General features: G+C 40.8%; 1 protein-coding gene and 1 long non-coding RNA gene across 3 annotated transcripts in view; one reads left to right on the top strand and one right to left on the bottom strand.

Moving 5' to 3' along the window:
* Positions 1–18,791, bottom strand: part of PINX1 (PIN2 (TERF1) interacting telomerase inhibitor 1) — a 93,355-nt gene extending 74,564 nt beyond the window's left edge. The window contains exons 1-4 of one of the 2 annotated variants that reach the window (XM_036092438.2): positions 18,630–18,791; positions 12,358–12,467; positions 10,569–10,661; positions 9,005–9,083 (exon numbers count right to left, since the gene is read on the bottom strand). In XM_036092438.2, the coding sequence (XP_035948331.1) occupies positions 9,005–9,083; positions 10,569–10,661; positions 12,358–12,467; positions 18,630–18,648 (301 nt within the window). In that variant the 5' untranslated portion in view covers positions 18,649–18,791. Of the gene's footprint in view, positions 1–9,004; positions 9,084–10,568; positions 10,662–12,357; positions 12,468–18,597 lie in introns of both variants that reach the window. The other variant, XM_036092440.2, reaches the window with a different exon arrangement.
* A 60-nt stretch (positions 18,792–18,851) lies between these two features.
* The window catches only part of LOC118535815 (uncharacterized), a 31,503-nt gene continuing 29,349 nt past the window's right edge, over positions 18,852–21,005 (top strand). The window contains exon 1 of the long non-coding RNA XR_004917358.2: positions 18,852–18,939. This is a non-coding gene — a long non-coding RNA (uncharacterized LOC118535815). The remainder of the gene's footprint in view (positions 18,940–21,005) is intronic.

Below are 21,005 nucleotides of genomic sequence, written 5' to 3'. Positions count from 1 at the left end.
CCTATTTTTGTAAATAACATTTCATGGGGACATAGCCACCTCCATTTGTTTATATACTGTATACTGTTAATTTCACACTCCAATAGGCAAGTTGAGTAGTTGTGACAGAGACCCTATGGTCTGCAAAATACTTCTATCTGGCCCTTTACAGAAAAAGTTTGCCAACCCCTGCTCTGGACTCTCGCATGTAACTATACTTCATTCCTTCGCAGTTACAAACACAGCAGTTTACTTACCCATTCTATTACTGACGGACATTTGCGTGATACTGCAGATAGTAAGTACTCTTTCCTTCTGACTCAAGTGCATCCTTTAAAATTTCCTTTATGGAAGGTCTACTGGTGGTAAAGCTTTGTCTGAAAACTTATTCCAACCACTTTCTTGAAAAATGTATTTGCTGAGTGTAAAATTCTAGGTTGCCAGTCGTATTTCCCTCAGTGTTACTCCAATGTCTTTTGGTTTCCACTGTTAAGAACTCTGCTTTCATTTATAACTGTTGATTCTTTGAAGAGAATCAGTATATTTTCTCTGGCTGCATTAACAATCATCTCTTTTGTGTGCATGCCTGTGTGTGCCTGTGTGTTTGTATTTGTGATGTTCTGCTACAATGTTACAATGTTACATCTGCTATTACGTTTGCAAGTGAAGATTTTTTTAAAAGTAATCTGCTTGGATTCATTAAGTTTTTTGAACCTGTGGATTTGTTTTATCACTAATTCTAGACAGTCTTCAGCCCTTATCCCCTTAAATACTGCCTTTTCCCATTCTCTCTCTTCTTTGTGCTGCTGAGCTTCTACTGGATACTAGATCTTCTTACTTCATCTTTCATCTAAACTTCTGTTTCTTATTTCTCATCTTTTCCTCTTTCACAGCTGCATTCTGGATAACTGTCTTCTAGTCTATTTTCTAGACTTTCTTCAGCTGTGTCTACTTTGTTATTAAACCCAATAGCACACTCAGTATCCAAGCCTATGGGTGCTAGAAACCGGCCACAGTCATCAATAATGCAACCTTAGCAATACCTGATAGGAAAGAAAAATCTTAGGAAACAGAGATTTGGATAAATTTTCAAAGAAAACCCTCACCATCTAAAGCCTTTGCTACTCTCTCTCAATTATTTGGGAACTGAAAAAGTTGGGGGATCAACTTATTTTGGTATTTGTTTCATTTCTTTTGCACTAGATTTTAAGTCTCTTCAGAGAAGGCAATGAGTCTTTTTACCTATTTGCACTTCCTCAGTCTTCAAACAATACCATCAAGAAAGTGAAAAGACAACCCACACAACTGGAGAAAATATTTGCAAATCATATAACTGATAAGGGACTGGTACTTGAATATATTAAAAAGTTTTACTAAACAACAATAAAGACACATAACCCAACTGAACATTGGACAAAGGATGTGAATAGCTATTTCTCCAAAGAAGACATACAAATGGCCAATAATCAAATGACAAAACAGTCAACATCTTCAGTGGACATGGAAATACAAATCAAAAGCACACATAGATATTACTTTGTAGCCACTAACATGGCTATAATCAAAAAGACAGATAATAACAAGTGTTGACAAAGATGAAGAGAAATTAAAATCCTCATACACTGCTGGTGGGAATGTAAAAGGGTGTAGCTGCTTTGGAAAGCAGTCTGGCAGTTACTCAAAAAGTAAACATGGAGGGGCGTCTGGGTGGCTCAGTCAGTTAAGCGCCTGCCTTCGGCTCAGATCATGATTTCAGGGTCCTGGGCTCAAGCCCCACAATCAGGCTCCCTGCTGAGCAGGGAGCCTGATTCTCTCTCTCCCCAAGCTCGTGCTCGCTCTCTCTCTCTCTCAAATAAATAAATAAAAAATCGTAAAAAGTTAAACATGGAGTAATCACATCACCCAACAATTCCACTCTACATATATACCCGAGAGAAGTGAAAATAAAGGCCACAGGCCACACCAACACTGACAGTGTTCACAGCTGCATTATTTATAACAGATGAAAAAGTGGAAATAACCCAAATGCCCACCAGCTAATAAATGGGTAAATCATGGTATATTCATACAACGGAATATTAAAAAAGGAATGAAGTTCTGACACATGCTACAACAAGGATGAACCTTGAAAACATTATGTTAAGCGAAGGAAATCAGTCACAAAGGACCACATGTTGTGGAATTCCATTTAAATGAGATGTCCAGAATAGGCAAATCTTTAGAGACAGAAAGTAAATCAGCAGTTGCCTAGGGTGGTTGGGGGGTTCATGGGGGACGATTGCCACTGGGTACAGAGTTTCTTTTAGAGGTGATGAAGTGTTTTAAAATTGGTTCTGGTGAAAATTCTGTGAATATACTAAAAGTCATTGAATTGTACATTATAAATGGGTAAATTATATGGCATGTGAATTATATCTCAACAAAGCTGTTAAAACAAACACATGCACACATAAGTACGCACATCAAGTCCTTGCCCCAGTTCTCTCCAGACTCTTAGCTGGTTCTTCTGGGTTTTAGTTCCTTCATATTTCTAAATAATATCCTTATACTGCTATATCTTACACCAATTTCCTATTGACTTCCGAAAATGGCACTGAGGAACAGGATACAATTTTCAACTGGCAGGAAGTGTGGACCTTGCTGAGAAAATGCATAGATGCTAACTGGGGGAAGAGTGTTCTAGAGACGGAGAAACTAGTACAAAATCCTAAGGCAGGAGGATGCTTGATGTATTCATAAACCAGAACAGGGATCAGTGGCTAAGACGGAATGGGTAAGAAGGGGAGTAGCAAGAGATGAGGTCAGAAAGGGAAAAAGGTCCATATTATATAAGGCTGCAAGGCCACTGAAAGGACTTTGACTTTTATTCTGAATGAAAAGGAGGCAGGGGCGCCTGGGTGGCTCAGTCGTTAAGCGTCTGCCTTCGGCTCAGGTCATGATCCCAGGGTCCTGAGATCGAGCCCCGCATTGGGTTCCCTGCTCCGCGGGAAGCCTGCTTCTCCCTCTCCCACTCCCCCTGCTTGTGTTCCCTCTCTCGCTCTCTGTCAAATAAATAAATAAAATCTTTAAAAAAAAAAAAAAGAAAGAAAAGGAGGCAACAAGGGCGAGGGGGTGCTGGTGGTAGTGGTGGTCTGAGAATGAGCAGCACAGACTTACACTTTGAAAGAATCACTCTGACTGTTACGCTGAAGGTCATGGCTGGATGAAGAAAGAGCAATTGAGGGCAAAAGCTCCCAATCAGGGGCATTTTGCTCAGGGGACATCCGGCAATGTCTACAGGTATTTTGGTTGCCACAAATGGGGAGGAGGTGGGGGGGGGGCGTGGAAGGGGAAGAAGTTGCTAGTGGCATCTAGCAGGTAGAGGTCAGGAATGCTGCTAATTATCCTAAAATGCACAGGACATGCCTCACAACAAAGAATTATCTAGCCCAAAACATCAGTAGTGCTATGGCTGAGAAAACCCGCTTTAGAAGCTGTTGTAATAATCTAGACAAGAAATAACAGTTGCTCAGACCATACTAGCTACAGCGCAGGTGACATGAAGCAGGAAGGGTCTGGATATATTCTGAAGGTAGAACCAACATTTCCTAGTGGACACAAGTCCTTGCCTTCAACAATTAGGAGGAGGGAACTGACATCAACTGAAATGGGGAAGACCGTGGATAAAACCATTTGTGGGGTGGGGAAGCAGCCAGAACTGGAGTTTGAGTATGTTAAGTTTGAGAAGTTGATAGCTGATGACACCCCGAATGAAGATACTGAGTTGGGGGTTCAATACAAGTCTGGAGTTTAGGAGAGATGGTAATGCAGTCATGAGAAATCTGGCAATTGTGACCAAACATCTCAGCCATGGTTTGTTATATCCAGCCATGATTTAATAAATAATTGGTGTCACTAAAAGATGAGAGAGGTCCAGGACTGAACTGCAGGGCCCCAGACATGATAAGGCTGGGAAAAGAGAATCGCAACAGAGATTAAGGAGGAGTGGCAGTGAAGGGGGAAGAAAAGCAGGAGATGATGCGGTCTGGGAAGCCACAGGAAACAAGTGATTCAAGGAGGGGTGAACATCTGTGCCACAGGCGAAGTAAGACGAGGATTAAAAAATGCCCAATGGACTTAGTAACGTGGAAGTCACTGGTGACTTTGGCAAGGGCAGTTTCTGTGGAGCAGTAAGGCAAAGTCTGACTGAAGTGGGTTTAGAAGAGACAGGAGGAAGATTCCCTGTCTTTTGCCCACAAAAGGATAAGTGCTATGGATCATGCCCCTCTACTGTAAACAATGGGAAAACAAAAGATATGAAACTACTCATCACACACTGGACAACAGGCAGCACAGGACTGTCATCCTTGACAGATGGGCAACAAAGGATGTGAGCTCTAGGGCTGCCCCGGCTTTCTGTCAAGAGGCAATTTCTGGACATGGCATAAGGAGGGGAAGTCCCCGCGTGCGCAAGGGTCTTACTGAAATGAAAACGTATGTCCACACAAAGATGTATACACAAATGTTCACAGCAGCCTTGGGTACAGTAGGCAAAAACCAGAAACAACCCAAATGTCCATCACCAGGTGAATGCATAAACAAATTATGGCATACTCATACAACGGCACACTATCCAGAAATGAAATGAACTACTGATAAATGCCACATGGATAAATCTCAGAATCGTGCTGAGAAAAATAAGCCAGGCAGAAAAGAAAATACCTAATCTATATGGAGAGATCAGTGGTTGTCTGGGGCCAGAGAATGAAGTGGGAGGGTGGGACGTGGGGAGGAGCAGAGGACCGACTGGGAAGTGACCCAAGATAATTCTTTGTAATGATGAAAATTTCTTTATCAAGGTTCTTATGATTACAGGTATATACATTGGTCAAAACTCATGGAACTGTACCCTCAAAAATGGGTATATTGTATTATATATAAACTATACCTCAATGAAGTTTATTTAAAAAAAAAATTCTAGGCAGAGTGCTGCTTCTAGTAATGGTGAACTGGCTCATTTCAATAATCTCTCTTGTCAAGAAAACTATAACAAAATATTGGGGGGGGACAGGGGGGATGGCTCAAAGACATTACAGTGGAGCAAAGCAGAGAATTACAGTCCCACTTAGGGATAAGGAAATCCAGAGAAGTGAGTCTGATGTTTGGGGCTCCCCCTCCCCCAACCCCTGCTGAGCATCAACTCTAGAAGAGGCAAAAGAGAGGTAGAACAACTAAGCAGACTATCTGAGACTCGCTCAAGGCATGTTACAAGTTTTTAAAAAGAGAGGATAGGAGAACTGAAATCAATTTGTACAGAAAATTAGAGTTTTGTGGCAAAGGAGAGCAGAAGCTTCAGGAAGTGGAGGTAAATGGGCTCAAGAATTAGTTTTAAAACAATTTTTTGAGTAGGACATAACACACGTGGTACAGTCATGAAAGTACAAAAGAACTACAGTAAAAACCCTCTTCCCCGAGGCGTCTGGGTGGCTCAGTCGTTAAGCATCTGCCTTCTGCTCAGGTCATGATCCCAGGGTCCTGGAATGGAGCCCTGCATCGGGCTCCCTGCTCTGCGGGAAGCCTGCTTCTCCCTCTGCCCCTCCCCCTGCTTGTGTTCCCTCTCTTGCTGTGTCTCTGTCAAATAAATTAAAAAAAAAAATCTTAAAAAAAAAAAACAACATAAAAAACCCTCTTCCTCTGTCACTCAGCTCCCTCCCTAGATGCAACTACTCTTACCAGTTTCTTGGGCATTTTTCTGCAGATATTTTAGGTATATATATGTATATGTATATTTTATGTATATAAAATATACACAGAATAGATATTTTGGAGCTACCCTGTGTATATCAACTTCAGCACCACTGATATTTGGTGCCAGATAATTCTGTGTCATTGGGGGCCATCCCTGTGCACCTTAGGATATTAAACAGCTTCACTGGCCTCTATCTACTAGATGCCAAAAGCACCCCCATCCCCAGTTGTGACAACCAAAAATGTCTCCAGACATTGCCAAAATCACCCCCAGTTGAAAACCACTGATGTATACCCAACCACACACACATGCATTTCCTCTCTATATTTTTCTACAAATGCATGCCGTACATGCGGTTTTTCAACTTCCTTTTTTTTTTTTACCCTATAACTGGAGATCATCCATCAGTCGTATAAAGATCTCAAATTTTATTTATATCTTGCTGCCAACAAGTACAGCTATTTATAATGTTCATTATCTTAAGAGCATTCTATTTTTTTAATCTGGGGAGAAAGTATATTATTGCCTTTGATTTCATTAATGACAACTAGGACTAGCCTAAGTATCAAGCCCAAATCCATCCACCTACAAGTATCACTCTTTCTTGATGGCACTATATCCTAATTACTAAAAATATTCAGAGGAAATATTCTACTTTGGAGTTCTATCTCTACAAATAACAATAATAATAAAGATTATAGCAGCTAATACTTATTAAGTACTTACCATAGGTTAGGCAGTGTTCAAAGTACTTTAGTTATAGCAATATATTTAATTTTTACAATCACCTTCTGAGGATGGTACTATTATCTCCCTTTCACCAAGAAGGAAGGGACAGAGATGTTCAGTAATTTACTCAAGGTCACACAAGTAGAGATATCAGAATCAGGATTCAAATCCAGGCAATCTGGCTCTGGTGTTCATCTCTAAGCCATGACACTCCATTACTCTTCAGTCAAAACCTACAAGTCTTATACGATCACGTTTACATTCATATCTGTGTTTCTATTGAGTTTAACTGAAATCTGAATATAAAGATGTTTCTTTTTATAATTAGTAAGGGCTAAGGTCCTTGAGTTTTACTACTGCATATATCCTGCATTTCCTAACATCAGTCCAGGTAGTGTTTTCACAAAACATTTTCCTTACGTTTTTCTTTGGCTAACAAATTAGCATCTTTTATATTAAGGACGATATATCTTTTTATATAGAACTGTTAGGATAGTTCTAATAGTTATCCCACGGATAAGGAAAACTGTCCAAGTTATAGATTCCAACAAGAAGGAATTAGGGAAAATACAAACACAGCACCTTTCTCTTCATGCTTTTGGGCTCAGTCCCATACGCAGCACTGCAATAAATCTTCCCAGAGTTGGATTCACACTATAATTTTACCAATTACCAGCATATCCTGCTAGCTACCTCCTAAGCAGGGATTGTCCCATACAGCTACATATCCTCACGTCTAACTCGGGATCCAGCACACAGCTCAACAAATGTTTGCTGAACTTGGCTACTTTTTAATTTCATTCCACAAAGTTCTTCCTCCTTCAATTTAACAAACATCTTTTGACAGTTTACTACAAGTCAAATATTGTGCACGGGGAACAGAAAGAAATTCCTTATAAAAATGTTTGCAGAATACAACTCAACAACAAAAAAACCCAATTCTCAAAGGGGCAAAGGAATTGAAGACAATTTTCCAAAGACAGAAATAGCCAGCAAGTATATGAAAAGATGTTGAACGTAACTAGTCACTAGGGAAATGCAAATCAAAACCATAATGAGATATCGCCTCACACCCATCAGGATGTCTGCTATCAAAAACAAAACAAAACAAAACAAAACAAAAGCAAACCACATAAAATCAAAAACCCAGAAAATAACAAGTGTTGGCAAGAATATGGAGAAACTGGAAGCCTTGTGTACCATTGGTGTGAATGTAAAATGGTGTAGCCATTATAGAAAATACTATGGCAGTTCCTCAAAAACTTAAAAATAGAATCTCATTACCATGAGATTCAGCAATCCCACTTCTAGATATATACCCCAAAGAACTGAAAGCAGGGACTTGAAGAGACATTTATACATTCATGTCCACAGCAGCATTATTCACAATAGCCAAGGAGTACAACCCAAGTGTCCACTGAAGGATGAATGAGAAACAAAGTGTGGTCTATACATACAATGAAATACTACTGAGCCTTAAAAGGAAGGAAATGGTACAACAAGGATGAACCTTGACAACATTAAGTAAAATAATCCAGACATAAAAGGACAGATACTGTATGATTCCACTTATATGAGGTATCAAGAGTAGTCAAATTCAGAGACCGAAAGTAGAATGGCTGCCAAGGCTTGAAAGAATAGGGAGTTAGTATTTAATGGGGAAAGAGTTTCAGTTTTACAAGATGAAAGGTTTTATGGATGGATGGTGTTGGTGGCTGCACAACAGTGTGAATGTACTTAATGTCACTGTTATGTACACTTAAAAATGGTTAAGACGGTTAACTTTATGTTATATATATATTTTACCACTATTCTTTAAATATCTGTTTGCAGAAGAGCTAACAGTCTAGATTTCATCAATGAATATCCAGCACAATTAACTGAAGTTATGTCCTTGCCTTCCAAAGAGCCATGTGACAAAAACGTCCCTTAACCTCTAAAATTAGACCAAAGACCCGAAAGTTTGAGGCCTACACCATCCATGCCCTTCCCCTCAGCAGTATTACCTGTTAATTTAATATGGAATGCCCAATATTCAATTGTTTCATTTCCAGTTCCCAGGCCTTAGATATACAATTTCTAGTACTGAGCCCTTGTAACAAATTTTACTATATACCTGAGCATTTTGAATTTCTGACATATATTCAAAACACAATAAATTTCACTAGGCAGAATCAGTACCAAAAAGGCTTTTCTATTAAGCCTTTGCTGGCTGCTGGTTTGTGGCCCCACTCGGTATTTCTTGCTTTGTATTTTTTTTTCTTGTTTCATATTTTAAAAACAAGTTTTTAGTCACACTCAAGATCCCTGGAAAGATCACTTTACTATTTGAGGTTGTAAACTGAACGGATTTATCTTGCCATTCTCAAACACTGGGAAAAAAGTGTTTGCTTTTAATGGTGAGAGCACCATTAAAATGTATACAGAAAGTACTATTTATAAGAGCTTCAATCAATTAACTTTCAGATATATTATGCTTACAGTAAAAAGAGTTAATAAAAATGTTTTAAATTAAGACATTATGTCTTCTATAAATCGAATGAATAACAAAGCAAAGGTTTTTCCTACCTGTTGTTTCCTGCCCATGGCAAGTGTTCAGCTCAGCCAGAAGCTGGTTAAAATCATCCTGATGAGCAATCCAGTTATCCTGAAAACACCCAAAAAAGCAATTAAAGGCAAGCCTGTTGTTTACATACACTGGTTGAAGTAAGATATATTTTAGAATTAAGGAAATCTGGTTGTTAATGTGAAATTTTAAATGTTTCATCAAAATATTATGTTACAAATTTGAATGAAGAAATAATATAAATTTGAAATGTAATTTATCTATATTAATATGAAAAATAGGCTTTGGGGTGCTTGGGTGGCTCAGCTGGTTAAGCATCCAACTCTTGATTTCGGCTTGGGTCATGATCTCAGCGTTGTGAGACTGAGCCCCGTGAAGGGCTCCACACACAGCGGGGAGTCTGCTTGAGACTCTCTCTCTCCCTCTGCACCCACCCGCCCTGCCGTGCACACACACACTCTCTTTCTCATAAATAAATAAATCTTTTAAAAAAATTCAAAATTTAAAAAAATTTTTAAAAATGGACTTCTTGGAAGATTAAGTCCTGATTTCAAATGTGGATAACTTATCAACAGTCCACTTATAATCAAATTATCAACAGGCAACCTCTGTGCTAAATATTAAAATAAAGGAAATAAAATTATTATTTTTCTCCCACTATGGGAATATTATGTAGGTCAAAGGGAAAAAAGTAGTGACAGACTTCAGGGCTCTCTTCTTTGCTCCTCTGCACTGAAAATATTTTGCCCAATTCTATTTGCTCGCTCAACCCCAATTTTATAAAACAACACTGAGGAAGGGAGCAGGAAAGACTTCCAAGTTCCCTGGATCAGTGAGCACCCTCGTAAGGTGGTGCTAATACATTCATTATAACAAAAACAATCAGACTTTAAAAGAGAATGGGTATCTCCAAAACAATCTGAACCAATGGGAAGCAAGGTATCAATGTAGGAATTTGCCTCATACACACTTTTTAAGAATGCTGAAGGTTAAGGCATATTAAATAGGTTTACTGGGCAATGCTTCTCCTAAAAAATTAAGTGTATCCATACATCTATCTCTGAAAGCATCAGTATGTAAGGGGAAATGTGAATAAATTCAACCACTGAATACCAACAGTCAGAAACAGATAACTGGACAGATAAAGGTCACCACTTTCTTGCAGAAAAAACTTAGTTTCTTTCTGAAACTAAATACCACCAACTTTTAATAACATAAGCAAATATCAGAACACAGGTAAAGATGAAAATGCCTTTCTGTACTGAAATGAGTACAAAATTATAAATATTCCATAAAAAGAATATTTTTTTCAAAGTTTAGCAATAAAACAAATTTGGATCTCTTAGACACAAGCAAGTAAAGAATCCCATAAGGACAACAAGGCAAGGTGAAGGCATGTGATGTGATGAAGAGCCCACTTAGTTATGGGCTCTTTAGTTAACCACACCATGGAGGATACACACTTGAATAGTTGAAAACTGATCAATTTGATTGGATTAAAGTGTTTATATTTATAAAAAAGCAAATTGTGCAAAGAAAACCCCCAATAGACACACTGTTGCTCACTTCATTATTGATCGTAGCTCCAAGTCCCAGGTGGTTATTTTTAACTTGAACTTTAATATGATCTGTGGCTCCTTGCTCCTGAGCCCCTAAACCCTGTGGAGATCAACAAAAGAGAGTTAGCATTTTTATCAAGTATCAAGACAGATCGCATCTTTCCTCCTTTATCAACCGTTCGATTAATTATTAAATATCCAGGAGTGAGGCACTATCCTTACCCTCAAAGAGGACACAGTCTAATGGATTCTTATGAAGTATGTCTGTAATACCAATACACTCATAACAATGAATGCTACTTCTTCAATCTGACACTCACTTCATGGCCCATGTAAACACTACCGAGAACAGGCCTTTCTGTGATGCTCAAAATCAGAGCACTACCACCAAACTAATGGAAGCCCATTAGAGATATTACAACTCTATGGCTCTCTCCATTAAATAATTTTATAAAACAACACTGAGAAAGTGGGGAGAGGAGACCAAGTCCCCTTCATCAATTAACACTCATGTGTAAGGTGTCCCAGAGAAGTTGGGACTGAAGAAACTAAAGGTAACCAGGGTCGCTAAGAGAAAATAAGATGATATAAAAGAGACAGACCTCACAGGACCTTGGAAATTATGGTAGGAATTTGGATTTAATTTTTTAAAACAATGGGAAACCACTGAACTTCTATGCAAGGGAATGCCACAATCTAATTTCTGTACTTTAAAAAGGTACTGTGGCTGTTGTTTGGCAAACGGCCCAGCGGTAGAAGAGGAGGGAGGGAAGCAGCTGTGAGGCTGCAGCAGTGATCAGGGCAAGAGATGAGGATGGTGTGTGGCCCAGGATGGGGCCCTGCGGGGAGAGGAGTAATGACTGGGGAGGCAAGAAGTGAGAGACGTACAGGAACCAGGCAGGCCCATTTGCAAAAACGGGGAAGACTTGAGAAGGAAAAGACTGGCGGGGGTGGGGGAGGGTGGTGGGTGGATCAAGAGTTTTATAACAAAAATGATAAACCTGAGATGCTTACTCAAGTAGAAATGCCAAGCAGTCTGGTGAATTTACAACTGTGGAGCTCAGAGGACATTTCTGGACCAGATGTAGAAAAGTCCTCAGAATTCAGACAATTCCAAGCATGGTCTAGAATGAAAGAGCTCACCTGAGCAGAGTACAGAAAAAGCCTGGGGCTGAACCCTGAGGAGCTCCAAAGCACAAAAGCCTGGAGGAGGAAGAGCCAGCAACACATTTAGGAGTGGCCAGTGAGGGAGAAGGAAAAAACAGAGAGGAGGGCAGTATTGTAGAAGCCGAGACAGAAGTACTTCAAGAATAGTCAATTATGTCCAATGCTGCTAAGGGACTGAGTAACGTGAGAACAAAAAAGGATCCACTGGATTTGTCAACAAGGTCATTAAAGACCCTCACAAGAACCATTTAAATACAAAGGTATCAGTAGAAATTCTATTTCAGTTGGGAATAAATGGAGTGTGAGGAAAATGAAAAAATGTGTATTCTAAGCTATAAAGGGCAATAAAATATTACTCTTAACAATATAAAACAATGATGGTTAAGTATGATTCTAAGTGCAGCTAATTAAAAGGTACAATTTATGAAAGACGCCAATCACAGCAGTTTAAATTATAAAGAGAATTGACATCTATGTTCAATTCTAACTTTATCATTACAATTTAGTTATTTCTCCAGAATCACTTATTGATCTAAAACATAAATTTCTCCCAGTCTCCGAAGAAAGATGCATCCTCCTGATTTGCCTTTTTGCATGGCTCCAATTTCTTTTGCTCTTCTCCAACGTACCTTTCCTTTAGACCACCCCATCTTCTCTAGCATCCTCTGGCCAAATTTGGAATCGTCATTGCTCCACGCAGTGTTTCTTGGATCCACAGCCCACTTCTGCTTCCGCCGCCCTAGAAGTGACAAAGTATTTCATCAGCAATTTATCTTTCAAACCTGGAAAATACAACACAAATACACACAAAACCTACTACATACACATATACTTGCAAAAAATGTGACAAACAATATGTTTTATTAGCTACAGATACTGGATTCAGCATTCAACGGAATATCATCAGATTGGATCACTTACCCTGGTTTTCCCAATAACTGTATATTCTCAATATACAAATTGGCCTTAGAATAACAATGTTCCCTCCATATGTGACAAACAGAAATACATGATAAGCCATCAGCTGGCCTTCAGCACTCAGCGAAAGGCAGCATCTGAAAGCACCTGTCAACACGGGTGTCACCACCACCACGAGCAGCAACCACTGCAGCTTTCTTTGCCAGACAGCACGTACCAAATGCTATCCGTGCACTGTATTCAGTTTGCACAGGGACCCAATGAGGATGGATATTTTGATCTCCATTTTTCAGATGAGGAAATCTGAGGCTTAGACAAAGAAATGTGCCTAATGCCCCCAAGCAAAAATCAGAGCCTCCATACAAAGCAAGGTTCAGGTGACGTCAAAGCTTATATTCTTAATCCAGTCATTATGATCTTGGGGACAGTCAACTGTACCCTCCACACACATCATCTATAGATATTCATGATACCATCCCTTGTCATTAAAATGCCCTAAAGCCACATGATCCCTCTTTTCTGAACTTCCAGTATAAATTATCTGCTTTTTTTCTGGCATTTAACTCAACATTCTTCTGTATTGTGGCTATTTATATCCATCTCTGATGTTTTCTATTAGACCATCATCAACTTATGGCTCATATTTGTGTGTTATTCTTTTTTATGTTTCATTGCAAGAAGTAGAAAACACTGTACTCATAGCAGGCGCTATGTGTATGGGTGTATGAGTGAAATGGAGAGAAGAAAGCAAAAAAGGAGACAAGAGGAAAGGAAGATAGGAAGGAACATATTTAAGGGAACTGCTTTGAATCTCTTAAGTATTTTTTAAATGCATATCAATAACTGACCATTAGGAACTCAAATTTGTCACTGTAGGTTTTTTTTTAAGATTTTATTTATCGAGAGAGAGCATGAGAGAGAGAGGCACTCCAGGATCATGACCTGAGCCAAAGGCAGATGCTTAACCGACTGAGCCGCCAGGTGCCCCTATCGCTGTAGTTTTAAGGAAAATTACTGCACAGATACAGAACCTCAAAAGTTCACAGCACAAGAACATGAAGCCCCAAAGTAAATTGTGGAATTTGCAGGTCAAGTGTCATTATTAGTCACCTACTGCAGCAACCAAAGCACAGTATGTCACTATCAACAACAGCCTGGTAACTTGGTCTGTCCATTCTTTCTCCCTTCCTTCCTTCCTCCCTCCTTCCCTCCCTCTCTCCCTCCCTCTTTTCCTACCTCCCTCTCTCCCTTCTTTCTTTAAGAAAGGCAGACAGCCATGTGCAGCAACCCCATTTAGATGTGTCTGGAGTCTTAAAAGCTTGACTACCCCACATCCTCCTACAAATGGACCTTGAGAGCTTGTTTGGAGGTTCTAGCAGGGGAGCACAGCTACTCTTATACCCTTGACCAAAGAAAGGCCCTCTTTATCCCTCCTCTATTGGGGAAGGTCGTCCTCTTCCACCTAGCATACAGCTTCGACCTAGCACACGGCTTAGGGAGGGACACACATGGAGCAGTGAGGAAGGGGACACCGATCTAGCCAGCCGGATCAGCCCAATCAACCCTGGCGATCAATAGGGTAACAGATGTCACAGCTGGATCATCTTCACAACATAATTTAAAAGTAACACAACTTCCAGTCAGAGGGCTCACTGTATTACATGTAAAATCAATAGAGACCCAAACTATACACATCCTAGCAAAAATAAGTGAACCTTTTACAAGCATGTAGAAAAAGGCTACTTATGAAGCAAAACAAATCTATAGTTTTACAGGAGAAGGGTAACCTAAAAATGCTAACCATGACTAAGTTACTACTTTACCTATCTTAGCAAATATACAGCATAATGTTGCCTCTGCTAATGAACAACATGCCAGATATGAGCCTCGTTAACCAGTGTTCTCTCTGTGAAGCTGCTTACTGGTGTGTGTCAGAATTCATGTCTCTACTCAGTAGTGCTTGCCAGGGTGTTCTGAATGGGGCTTACACAAAGGGGACATTTTTCAGAATAAATGAGGCCACCCTTTGCAATAAGAACTCCAACAGTTTACGTTACATATGTTTATACAGCAGACTAGAGTGCTTATACCAAACATCCCAAAGGTCAGCTCCTCTTCCCTGCAGAAATGTCAGGTATCCTCAACCAATGGGGTAGGACAGGGTTTCCCAAAGAGGACATTAAATGGGGGGGGGGGGAGGGGGCGCTTCCCATTAAAATAAAAAAGGGCAATAATGGGTGAAACAAAATTCAACAGTGTTCCATATTAGAGACTTTCCCAGAATGGTTAATACGCAGATGTGTAGATCCTCTAGGGCAAAGCAGGCATGCCATGTTTCCCAAATTTATTTGCTCAGAACCCTACTTCCTTGAAACACTCTCGGGCTCTAGTGCTAGAGAAGTTTCCAGGTTTGGGAAATCGGGGAAGGAAAAGACTGTCACCAGTCTGCTCATACTGGATCAACATTTACATGTGCTTTGTTATTTTTTTTTTAATTTATTATTATTTTTTATTACTATGTTCAAGTGCTTTGATATTCTTATTCCGCAGTTACTCTGTGCTTAGACGTCAGCTTTGCTAACCCTATGTGCAGAACAGAACATAGTAGTCCTCACTGCTATCCTTCAAAAGGCTTGCTTACAAGGTTGGCACCTTGGCTGGGAACTTGGGTTTCAGGACGGTTCCCAGCATTCTCAGAATTCATGAAGGGCTCATCATGCCTGTTTATACAAACAGTATGGTTTATACTGAATACCTGGCTTTCCTTCTGGGAGTCTGGAATTTTGGTACATGCCAAGCAGAGCCTGCCTACATGACCAGCCCCAGTAAACATGACACCAGTTCCTAACAAACTTCCCTGGTTTGCAACACTTCACAAGCGTTGTCACAACTCATACTGGGGTAATTAAGCGTGTCCTGTGTGACTCCACTGAGGGAGGACTCTGGAAGCTTGTGTCTGGTTTCCCTTGGACTTAGCTCCATGTATCTTTTCCATTTGCTGATTTTTTAGCTGTAATAAATCTTAGCCATGAGTACAACCTTCTGCTGAGTCCTATGTCCTGAATCCAAGCAAATCACTGAATCTGGGATGGTCTTGGGGATGCCTGACACTATGTGGAACAGCAGCGTGAGAGTAGAGCACCCTGAACCTGCAGAATCACTGCTTAGTCCCTCTAGCAGGGACTCCTATTTGAAGATCTAACTGTAGTTGATTCCATCAGGACACTTTCGGGATAACCCCAATAAACAACCCTCCATATAACAGCTTTAAGAGACTTCACTTTTCAATCACTCCATGCCTAATACCACCTGGCTTACGCCAGGATTCAGCTTACTCTGAAAGGTGTGTTGAGTTCCAAGAGTCAGGGACAGAAGTTTTGTCTTTTTTTTCTTTTTCAAAGGACACTTTGAGATATTCCATGTATTCCTTTTAAAAATTCAAGACATATTCAAAATTAAAGAAACTGCAGTATAAAATCTTAATGCAATGAGCATTAAAATCCATTAACTATAGTGTGATTTGACTACACATATGATGATTGAAGTATCAAAAATTGATCTCAAAAAGGAAAGAATCTATGAAAAAAGTAATAACTTGAGGGGCGCCTGGGTGGCTCAGGGGTTGAGTGTCTGCCTTTGGCTCAGGTCATGATCCCAGGGTCCTGGGATCGAGCCCTGCATCGGGTTCCCTGCTCAGCGCGAAGCCTGCTTCTCCCTCTCCCACTCCCCCTTCTTGTGTTCCCTCTCTCGCTGTGTCTCTCTCCGCCAAATAAATAAAATCTTAAAAAAAAAAAAAAAAGTAATAACTTGATAAAAATCCGGGTCTAAAACTCCAAATGATGTAATGACTGGGAACTGAGATCAATAAATTAAATTCTTGTCTTACACAGGGGGAGGTTTATGTAAGCTAGATTTCTTGTCTTGCATAAGGAAGTCCCAAGAAAATAACACTTGATATCACAGAAATACTAAATAAAAATATTTTTGAGAAACAAAAAGGAAAACTACTAGATTTTAAAAATAGGATAAGTGCCTATGGTAAAAATAAAATAAAATATAGTCCATATGGCAAGGGAAAACAGAGGAAACAGCATGCTTAATGAATTGAAAATGTTCACTAATGTTAAGTGGGGGAGAAAACAAAACTGTACCTACAGAATTACCCCAATTTTATAAACTATCAGAAAAAATAATTGCTAGGCACTGAAATTATGAGACTAGGACTTTTCTTTGCTCCTATTTTCTTACTTCTAAAATAAGAACACCAGTCCTGGGGTGCTTGGATGGCTCAGTCGGTTGAGCATCTGACTCTTGGTTTTGGCTCAGGTCATGATTTCAGGGTCCAGAGATATTGCTCCATACTCGGCAGGGAGTCTGCTTGAGATTCTCTCCCTCTCCCTCTGCCTAACCACCCCACCCAACCCTGCGCTCTCTCTCTCTCTCTCTCTCAATAAATAAATCTTTAAAAAAATAAGAACACCAGTCCTAAATATCTAATCACAAGGGATGCCGAAGACATAAACTTAGCAAGTTATTTTAAAAGACAACACAAAGTATCAATATTATCATGGCAAAGATTTGAAAATTTGGAGTCAGGGTAGGGAGAGAAGAACTGAAAATATTCTCTGAAATCATGCAGTTTGAATTACTGATATCTACAAACAGCATTTCACATCTGTATAAAAGGCATTTCATACTCTGAAATGTTTTCATGTTCACCATCTCACTGATTTTTAAGCCAACCTAGTAATGAAGATAATAAAAGAAGTTTTTTAATAGCCCCGCAGAAATTGATCATGGAAAGAGACATAAATGAATAGCAGAGCCAGGGCCAATGTGCATGCTGAATTAAGCATACATCAGAGAAATTAAAACCAGAAGAGATTCTAGCAGCCCTAGTTTCACAAATGAAGAAACAGAGCCCATATAGTCACAGTCTAAAACATATACTTTTCTATAAGTCCCTATTAAAAAACAATAGGAAACTGCTGGCCCAGTGACAAAAAGGTAAAGACACAGTGATAACTAGATCAATTTGTCACTTTCTAGCTCAACGACTCGGGGCAAATTATTTTCCTCTGAACCTGGATTTCAGCCCCCGTAAAATTGGAACGGTGCCTTACCCCTTGCGTTTGTGCTCCCTTTCTCCCACCTACTTAGATGAATGCTGACAGCATTTATTTCATAGAATCCCTGTGTGGTTGCTATTGGCCTGTTAAACAAGCCGTTTCTGTTCTTGCTCACTATACACTTCAAAAAGTCACGGGCCGGCTTTTCATGACAAAGCACGAGTGCCACCTAGTGGCAGGCATAGCTACAGATACCGCTCAGAAGTCAAATCGCCTCTCCCGAGCGAGGGAATTAATGAACTTCATAAAGTGAAGATAAATGTCAAAGGCAAAAAGCAGGGCGCGGCGTTGCAGCCAACACTTCTGTCATGCAAGAATGTTAACAATTTCAACTAAGTCCAAACCGTCAGTCTTACTTAGACTCACTCATTAGTCCTGCATTCCCTAAAAAAGGTTAACTTCTTGTGTTTGATGCTTCTAAACCCCTTGCTTTCCTTTCTCTGGATTCAATAAATCTTCGAGAACGGTATTTCACTGCCTGAAGAGATTCTGCTGGCCCAACCGCCTCTTTTTAACCAGAAGAAGCTGAGGCCCGGCGAAGTGAAAGAACAGCTCAGGGTTTGCCCGGTCCGCGTCCTGGCTCCCATTTGAACCCACCGCGTGCGTGCCCAGACCTGAGCGTAAGGACAAGAGTCCCACGTTTACACTCGCAGTCTCTTTCACTAGTAGACCGGTAGCTAACTTCTGGGAAAGGCTGGGCTGGGAAATCTCCGCGGCAGGCAGGGCGAGCCGAACCGGGCTTCCCCGTCCCCCGGTATCCCCCGCCCCGTTGAGCGCCGGCGACCCGCACCCCGCGCCACTCGGTCCGGCCGGGCGCGTCACCTGGAACCTTCACCCTCGCGCCCTCCACTCACGCTCAGCCAGCATCGACATGTCGAGAGCCTGGGGCGCCGCGAGTCTCCGGACCTGAGCGGTGGCGGCTACCGAGCAACCGGCTCGCGAAGAAGCTAGAACCACGGGACTCGCAAACCAGGTGGACAGCAGCGGCCAGGGCGCGTGCTGGTGACGTTAGTGAGGTGCGACCGGCCCTGGACCACGTGGCGGCGAGGGGGCGGGACGCGGACGTTCTGGGGGCGGGGCGAAGAAGTTCCGGGAGGTGAGGGAGCGCGGACGCCCTGGGGAAGAGGTCGGAGGTTTCCGGAACTAAAGCCGGTGGAGAGAAGGGTATGGGTTCATTCGCTTGAGCAAGTGCCTGTACTAAATGATTGGTTATACGTAAACCCTTTCTAAGAGTGGCTGCCACAGGGCAAGCGCTCAGTAGGGTTACCTGTATCATTCTCAGTATTGATTACTAAATGCCAAGCATGGTGCTTTCTGGAAATAAAACATGAACTCTGCCTTCGGGTAGCTCACAGTCTCATGAGGAAAGAGACATGTAAACAACAGCCCTTAGGGCCGTCAGCGTTTTAAAACGGTGTGTATGAGGAGTTTGAGAAACTCACCTGGAGGGGAAGACCTTGCACTATGGTGCCCTACCCCCTGAGATAGAGCAATAGGTAAAGTAGATACATATCTATCTATGGGATCCCAAATTAAGAAGATAACTAAATGTGGCAAAAATTTTGTCTCTAACATGATATCTTCGACAAGACTAAGTTGTTTTGTTTCTTCTTTTATAACGTGCACTCTGGAACTTTGCCTTTATCGTAATCATCTCTCTATCCATACCAACACCTAGCAAAATGATTTGAGTATGGTATGGGCTCTATAGCCATCTGTGAATTTTAACTGAAGTGTCTCAGTCTCCAGGGGAGTTCTAATGAAATTCTGGCAGTGAGAATCTTGGACAGATAGGAAGGACATCTTGCTCAGGTGACTGACTCTCCAGTGAACTTCAGGTGATAGTATAGATAGAAGTCTTAGCCCCCACAAGTAGAACATAAAGGAAGCAGCCAGGTGCCACGAAACGCCGTGTAAAGGACTAGATTCCTATTCTAGATGAATTTGCCCTTTAACGAGGAGTCTAGACAAACAAGGTTAGCTTCTCTAGTTTCATAAAAATCAGAAAAAGACAAAAGAATAGTTACCGCTATTAGTGAATACCCGGGAGCTGGGCAGAGTGAGGAGATGCAAAATTAATGGAATTTTTATAGCTAAGTCAGGGAGCCCATAAATTGTGCCACGGAGAACAGGATTAAAGTAGGGAGTTGGACTTGCAAAAAATTAGAAAGGCAGGATGACCCAAGTCTTTGGATAACTAGCTGATCTGTCCGATGAGACAAGAGAAAATAGAAGGTGTGGACAATAGTGAATTGAAAAGAAAGTCAAAATTTTCAAGCACCACATTTGTTGGTATATGATTGTAGGAAGACGGTTTTGTCTCTTGGATGGTCAGAAAGATTGAGACAAGTTTGCAACACTGTTGCCATCTCCAGGCGATAGATGGTCAGAACTAAACTGAGATTGTTAAGTGTGGCAGTGAATGGCAAGGAATGGTTGTGCCTTGTAATTTGGTGAGCTGCCTTTCCTGGAAATGTTCAGAGGCCACACAGGAATCCTATAGAAGGTATTCTGCATTTGGGTGAATGCAGGATAGACTAATGGTGTCCTAGGTTTTTTCCAACTCCAGCATTTCTTGTGCCTATGAAAAATCTATGAAGATTATCTACTGTCAAGTGTGGGATTTTAGAAAAATGTGTAGAATTCTATTTATATGTTTTAAGTTGTCAGCCTGGGAATGAATACTGTGCTTTTAAAAATAAGGTGATTCAGTATAAGACATTCAGTCTTATTCCTCAGTCTCTTTCTTGGCAGACCCTCTCAGAGTAGTGCTTCTCAACCTTTAATGTGCGTGTGAATCATCTGAGGATCTTATTAAGATGCAGTTTCTGGTTCAGCAGGTCTGGGATAGGGCCAGAAATTCTGCATTTCTAACAAGCTTCCAAGGATGTGGGTGCTGATGATCTACAGACCTTAACTTTGCGCAGCAGGCCATCAAACAACCAAAGGTATAAATGAACTCGGGATTAAAATATACTTTTTTCTTTTTTTCAAGAAAAGTTCTGTATGAAGAACACCTTTAGTTAAGGTTGACAGATGCTTTCAATATACTTCAAAGACCTGAACCTAGAAGGTTCAGAGATCTGACTTGGGTCTGACCTAGTCCCCTGCTTTCAGGCAAGCAAAGACCAAGATCAGAGACAGATGATTGCTACTTTTCTTTAGCTCTGGCAAATCACAATCAATCCCCCGCCCCCCACCACTCCACATACATACAATTATAAAAGCTA

Source organism: Halichoerus grypus, chromosome 3, assembly GCF_964656455.1.
Source record: "Halichoerus grypus chromosome 3, mHalGry1.hap1.1, whole genome shotgun sequence".
Lineage (NCBI taxonomy): Eukaryota > Metazoa > Chordata > Mammalia > Carnivora > Phocidae > Halichoerus > Halichoerus grypus.
This window is presented reverse-complemented; position numbering and strand designations above follow the sequence as displayed.